Genomic DNA, 6,397 nt, shown 5'->3' on the forward strand with positions numbered 1-6,397 from the left:
CTTTAACTCGAGTTCAGAAACTCAAACTCAAATTAATGAACAGTATTTTTTCTATTCTTAAAAATGTTATAACTTTTTCGTTTTAATTCTGATTGAGATGATTTTTTTTCTATGTGTTGACAACGAAAAGACGAATAAAACCCGACCCATATACCCTATTAAAATTGTTCATCAGCATTGAGTTTTTATTAAAATACTATCTAAATACAAATTCAAGTTTTGACTCACTTAAACACAAACTCAAAAAGATTCTTATCTCAAATCATAACTCAAATTTACACAACCAAACACAAACTCAAGTTACAAGTTCAACTCAAGTTATAACTCAAATTCAACTCAAAAATTATACTTAAATTAAACTCTAAAAAGAACAAGCCCTAATTGATCTAGGTCAATGATTGACTACTGTAAAAAAAAAAAAAAGGTAATTTTCTTAAAATAAAAAAAGTTCAACCATTTGTCTAACAAATAAAAGCGGGGTAATTTATTAAAAAAGTGGTCAAAAAATGGCCAATTAGCTAATTTTCCCAAAAATTATTAATCGTTATTCGTGACTGCCCCCAAAAGCAATCAAACGGCACCGTTTTGGCTTTGAAGTTCTGTAAAACGAATTCGCGCCGCCGCATTGATAAGCTTTAGGTTTCAAAGGAATTTCGCGCGGGAGATAGCCAGCAAGCAATCGGAGCTCACACAATGGCCAATCATGATCTTGAACTGGAGAAAGCTCGGTTGCTAAGCTTGGCTCTCGAATGCGGCTTCGATGAAGCTTCCGCAAACAAAGGCTTCGATCGTCTTCTCCAGCTCTACGGTACCACCAATTTCCCCATTTCAATTTCAGAATCCAAAAATCTGTTTTTATTTTATTTTATTTATTTTAAGGTTTATGATTGAATGCTCATATTTTGAGGGTTTTTTTTTTTTTTTTTTTTTTTTTTTGTGATTAGGCGATGATGGGCGAGATTTCATCACCGTGGAGCACTGCGGCGACGATTTTCTGGCGGCACTTGCCGAATCCATGGAGGACAGCGAGGAGTGGGATGATTTACAGGACGCCGAAATGGAAGCTTCCGGAAATTTGGAAACTTTTCTTGACGGCGAAGATCTCATCGATGGTGGCCGAAAGGCGAGTGGTGATGTTCATTCCGTAGATGATGATAATTTGCCTGTGGCTTCCAATAAGAGAAATTTTGTGGAATTGGATTCTTCCAGTGACAGTGATTCGAATTTGGGAGTTCGGAGGAAAAAAGATGCTGTGAACACACCTTCCTCGTGTTCTGATTGGCGATCGAGTTTTGGGTTTGCTCGGAGTCCAGGGTCCTTGGTAAGAACTGTTATTAGTTTCATCATTGTCGTTTATTTTTTCTTCGTTTGTGCATTTAATGTCAGTGAATTTGTAATTTTTATGGCATTTTGTGCTGTATCTGTAAATTTGTGTTTTAAATGATTAATGGTCAATCAACATGTTTAATGGGATTTGGGAAGCCCTTTATATGAGCCCCTTTAAGCTTAATCACAAATCGGAATCTATAATAAAGAAAGAAAGAAGTTGCCATTTCAAAGTATTTAAATGGTTCGTATCTGTTTAAGGACTGTAAGAGCAGTGTCACTCGAGAATCAGTTTCGACAACAAGTAATGGAAATCAGTCCCTCAGGATATCGAGAGATGAAGTTGAGACTCTGAGTTATGACTCATTACAGGCTCTAGACGACCTTGAACTCGCAAATGTTGTAATATTTGGAAATAGGGATTTTCGGCCTTTGCAGTATCAGGCTTGTAAAGCGGCTATGGAAAAGCGAGATTGCTTCATTCTTATGCCTACTGGGGGCGGTAAAAGCTTATGTTACCAGGTTAGTTCTTTTTTCAATTATCAAATTAAATGGCACCAGCCTTCAGTTCTAGATGTTCTTATGGATTATCAACAAATTATCTAAATAATCTAGCAACTATATATGAACTTCAGTATTTCGTTTGATTGTAATGCTATAGTTACCTTTAATACACGTCGATTCTCTTTTTATGTGGTCGCTATTCTGAAAGGTTCAATCCAGGCTATTGTGCTGTTTGTCTCAACAACTCAAACTGTTGGTTATGATTCAAACCTTTGTTCAGGATTCAAATTGGTGTTTGAAAGAGGAAAATTGAAGGACAATTCAAACCATTAACAATGATTTAAACCCTTGATTTTTAGAATTTACCAACCCCTTAAATTCTAACAATCCGAATTGTTGTTAACAGTTCAACAGTTCCAGCTTCTACTTTTTCTCTCTTCAATTTCAATCTTAAAAATGTTATAATTTCTTCGTTTTAATTCTGATTGAGATAATTTTTTTTAATATGTTCATAATGAACAGAGGAACAAATTCCCACCCATATTGAATATTTTTTAATGTCATTTACATTGAGGTTTTATAAGATTTGTTACAAAACTCAAATAACAGGTTTCAACACTTTATCCAAACACAGTTCAGATTTTATTTTCAATTTAAATTACAATTTATTTGCATATCCAAACACCGGTTTGAATCATAATTAAAATCACCACAATTCAGATTCTACAGTTCTAATAAAAAAGGTTCAAATCTCCACAGTTTAAGTTGAACCAAACAAGTCCTATTTGATGTCATAATTATTCAGTTTCATAAAGAGCATTTTTGAGTCTTTTATGATGCAGGGATTAATGTAGCTTGTTGAAATGACATGTTGTTTGTAATAAGCCATTCTTGGCACTGTCGTTTTTTTCTTGTTTGCTGTAGTGTGTTGTTTGTGGTTTTCTTGGTCAGTCATGTGCCTAATTGTGTTATGCCTAAACTACCCTTGAGTTGAGCCCTTGAATGAAATTGAGCTTAGCATGAGAATTGAGGCTGTTAACACAGCTTGGGACTTCGTTGAATGAAATTGAGCTTAGCGCTCCTTATTTCCTTTTCCTTGCTTGTTGATTTCTCTTGGTTTAGGACGTGTTTCTACTCCAATTCTCCTCGATTTGTCTGAATAACGGCATCCTGATTGGCTCCTAAGCCATTTTACTATCATAGGAGATAAGACACAGACCTAGAAAAAAGTTCTGAAGTTCTTTTTATCATTGTTCACTAAAATGCTTGGATTAGAAATTAACTTGGGTCGAAACAAGTTCAATTGGGGGGAAAATGTCATCTGTAGAAGGCTCGTGTGTGATACAAATTTGGAACTAGTACCATTGTACAAGTTTGTGTTCGGAGTAGTTGAAAATGAGGACACACCTCTGCTCAATGTCATAACATTTCTGTGTATTTCCCACAGCTTCCAGCAAGTCTACAACAAGGTGTGACTGTTGTCATATCTCCACTGCTTTCCCTTATTCAGGATCAGATTGTTACACTGAACAGTAAATTTGGTATACGCGCAACTTTTTTAAATTCCCAGCAATCCCCGTCCCAAGCAGGAGCAGTCCTTCAAGAGCTAAGGCAAGGTTTTTATTTCTCTTTATCAGGCTTATTTTCCTATCTTGAGCAATATAAGAAGATATTGTTATCATTAGAATTGCAGCCTTGCTGTGGAGATTTTATATGGATCGTTACTTGTTATGTTATTCCTCCATCATGTTCATGTTATGTACCCTTGGTCCAGGAAAGACAAACCATCATGTAAGCTTTTGTACGTGACTCCTGAGAGAATTGCTGGAAACTTTACATTCGTTGATGTACTGAAATGTCTTAACCGGAAGGTGAGCTTTCCAGATTATTGACTGAATTTCTTAAAATAGTGATTACCAGGATTAGATTTTGATGATTACTAAGAGATTTAACCAGTGCTTGCACATAAATCACAGGGACAATTAGCAGGGTTTGTTGTTGATGAGGCGCACTGCGTGAGGTAAGATGTTTTCTTAGTTCAAACTTCAAACGATGGTAGTTCTAGTTTTGGAATTTACAGCATGGTTATCTCCTTATTTTGTTGCAATCCTGCCTCACTCCTTAAAACAGTTTCTTGGCCCGCAGACTATATGTTGATCAGAAATGAAAATAAGTAGTCACATTTACCAGTTATGTTTTGTTTTAGTCTTGTGTACCACATTCATAAGTGGCTTGTTTTGTGCACTGGAATTATTTACCGAGGGTATTCCGTTAAACTAGCCTTGCCTTGATCAAGCATCCAGTTATTATTCTTATTTTATTAAACCAATATACCTCGCCTGGAATGTGAACACGTGCTTGAATGATGAAATGCTTCTGTGTTTTTATTGGGCAAAAGCAACACGTTCGAAGATGGAAATGTAGAGGGTTAAGAGAACAAGAAAGAACTTTAAAATTTTTCCCTATCTATCAGTAATCTTTTCTAGTTCTAAAAGTAGACCTAGAAATCTATTTAAGATTTCGAGATGATATTGACTCACCGAGTGACTTGGAGAAAGTTTACTTGCATATAGTGTTGTTGAAAGGCCATAGTTTTGGTTGCTACATTTTTCTTTTTACGGGCCTTTATGATTTGAGGACCTACGACACTCTTATTATGTGGTTTCTTTTGAACAATGGATTCTACTTTCAGTTTTAATAATCTTCTGTCCTTTCCAGTCAGTGGGGACATGATTTTCGTCCAGATTACAGAGGACTAGGATGTCTTAAGCAGAATTTCCAAAATGTTCCAGTTATGGCATTGACTGCCACGGCGACCAATTCAGTTCGTAAGGTACTAAGGTTGTAAGGATCAACCTCTCTTTCTTTTTTGCAGAGTTGGGAATAAAGTAATTCAATAAGGCATCTGTGGATCCTTTTCAGGACATATTAGAAGCTTTAAATATCCCCCATGCTCTTGTCCTTAAAAGGAGTTTTGACAGACCCAACTTGAAATACGAAGTAGTTGGCAAGACCAAAGAACCACTAAAGCAGCTTAAACAGCTCCTGATTGACCGTTTCAAGAATCAGAGTGGAATCATATACTGTCTTTCAAGAAATGAATGTGCAGAGGTTTCAAAATTCTTGAATGAGAAATGTATCATTAAGACGGTGCATTACCACGCCGGCATGTCCTCGTCCCAGAGAGTTGCTGCTCAGAGGAAGTGGTATCAAGGAGAGGCCCATGTTGCATGTGCGACAATTGCTTTTGGCATGGGAATAGACAAACCAAATGTTGTAAGTTTTCCAGCTAGTCTTTGACTATTCCATGATAGTGATAATCTGGCGTTACTTGGTTTTTGACTTTGCATAATTTAACTGAGAAATTACCCTGTCAATATCTAGCGTTTTGTCATCCACAATACACTGTCCAAATCAATAGAAAGCTATTATCAAGAATCTGGAAGGGCAGGAAGAGATAATCTTCCCGCGGTATGCATTGTAATGTACCAGAAAAAGGATTTTAGTCGTGTCGTATGTATGTTGCGGAATGGGCAAGGATATAAGCGCGAAAACTTCAAGAGAGCAATGGGTCAAGCTCAGAAAATGCAAGAGTACTGTGAACTCAAGGTTAGCAAACTTCATCAACCAGTTGGTTATTCTCGGTTATTCTTGCATTCACCATAAAAGTAACTCGATTCTTTTAATCCACATCCCGCAAAAAACCGATGATTTTTTTTTTCTCCTTTGAAATTATAGGATCAGTGTAGAAGACAAACACTATTGAAACACTTTGGAGAGTCTTTTGACCAAAAGGGGTGCAAGTTTGGATCTAATCCTTGTGATAACTGTCTCAAGAGTTCCACCTGAGCACAAGCATGTGCTATTTCTGCATAAAGAATAATGCAATTATTCAATTTTAGGATTTTTTTTGCTATAACCTTATCCTTGAGAATTGGGGTTCTGTCTTGTTAAATTTTGGCCCCAGGACATCATAGACTACAAGTGCGTTATTCTTTCTTGTTTCGCAAGGCTCCAAGCTTGTTAAATTTTAGGATTTTTTTTTTTTGGTTGGGTTTCTGAGTAGTGCGCGTTAACTTTCTTTTCCTACTTTTTTTTTGGTCCCGTCTTTCCTGCTTCTAAAGCATTATATGTCATAACTAAAAAAAAAAAAAAAAAAGAGAAAACAAGAGGAGGAATAACTCTTAAAAATTAGTTAAGAAAGTACTATACTAATGCTATGTTTGATAGGATGGATAGAAAAAAGGAAGAATGGAGAAGTAAAATACATAGGTGAAGGAAGTAAAATAATTTTCTCTCATATTATTTGGTAGAAGAGAAAGAAAAGTGAAAAGAAAATATCAAATATAAGACATTTTATAATAATATTTCAATACAAATAAAAATATGATGAATGTTGAATGTTAAAATTGTTATTTTACACCTCATTTGTTTGTCTAACTTTTTTCCTCCTATTTTCTTTCCAAAGTTGGAAGGATTAAAAATTAGTGGGCTTTATGAATTTTCATTTTCCTTCTTTCATCATTTCCTTCCTACTAAACAACTTAAAATTTCATTTTTTTTTTTT

The 6,397-nt window shown here is 35.6% G+C and overlaps 1 protein-coding gene across 1 annotated transcript; it reads left to right on the plus strand.

Annotated features, from left to right (window-relative positions):
- The first annotated feature begins 639 nt into the window (after positions 1-639).
- LOC21404601 (ATP-dependent DNA helicase Q-like 1) lies at positions 640-5,784 on the plus strand. The gene is made up of 10 exons (XM_024172776.1): positions 640-808; positions 945-1,321; positions 1,588-1,848; positions 3,278-3,441; positions 3,605-3,701; positions 3,807-3,850; positions 4,549-4,663; positions 4,753-5,106; positions 5,215-5,439; positions 5,569-5,784. The coding sequence occupies exons 1-10, from the start codon at positions 694-696 to the stop codon at positions 5,677-5,679; spliced, it is 1,863 nt and encodes a 620-aa protein (XP_024028544.1). The 5' UTR covers positions 640-693; the 3' UTR covers positions 5,680-5,784.
- The last annotated feature ends 613 nt before the right edge of the window (positions 5,785-6,397 follow it).

The sequence above is a fragment of the Morus notabilis genome, unplaced genomic scaffold (assembly GCF_000414095.1).
Source record: "Morus notabilis unplaced genomic scaffold, ASM41409v2 Scaffold63, whole genome shotgun sequence".
In the NCBI taxonomy this organism is placed as follows: domain Eukaryota; kingdom Viridiplantae; phylum Streptophyta; class Magnoliopsida; order Rosales; family Moraceae; genus Morus; species Morus notabilis.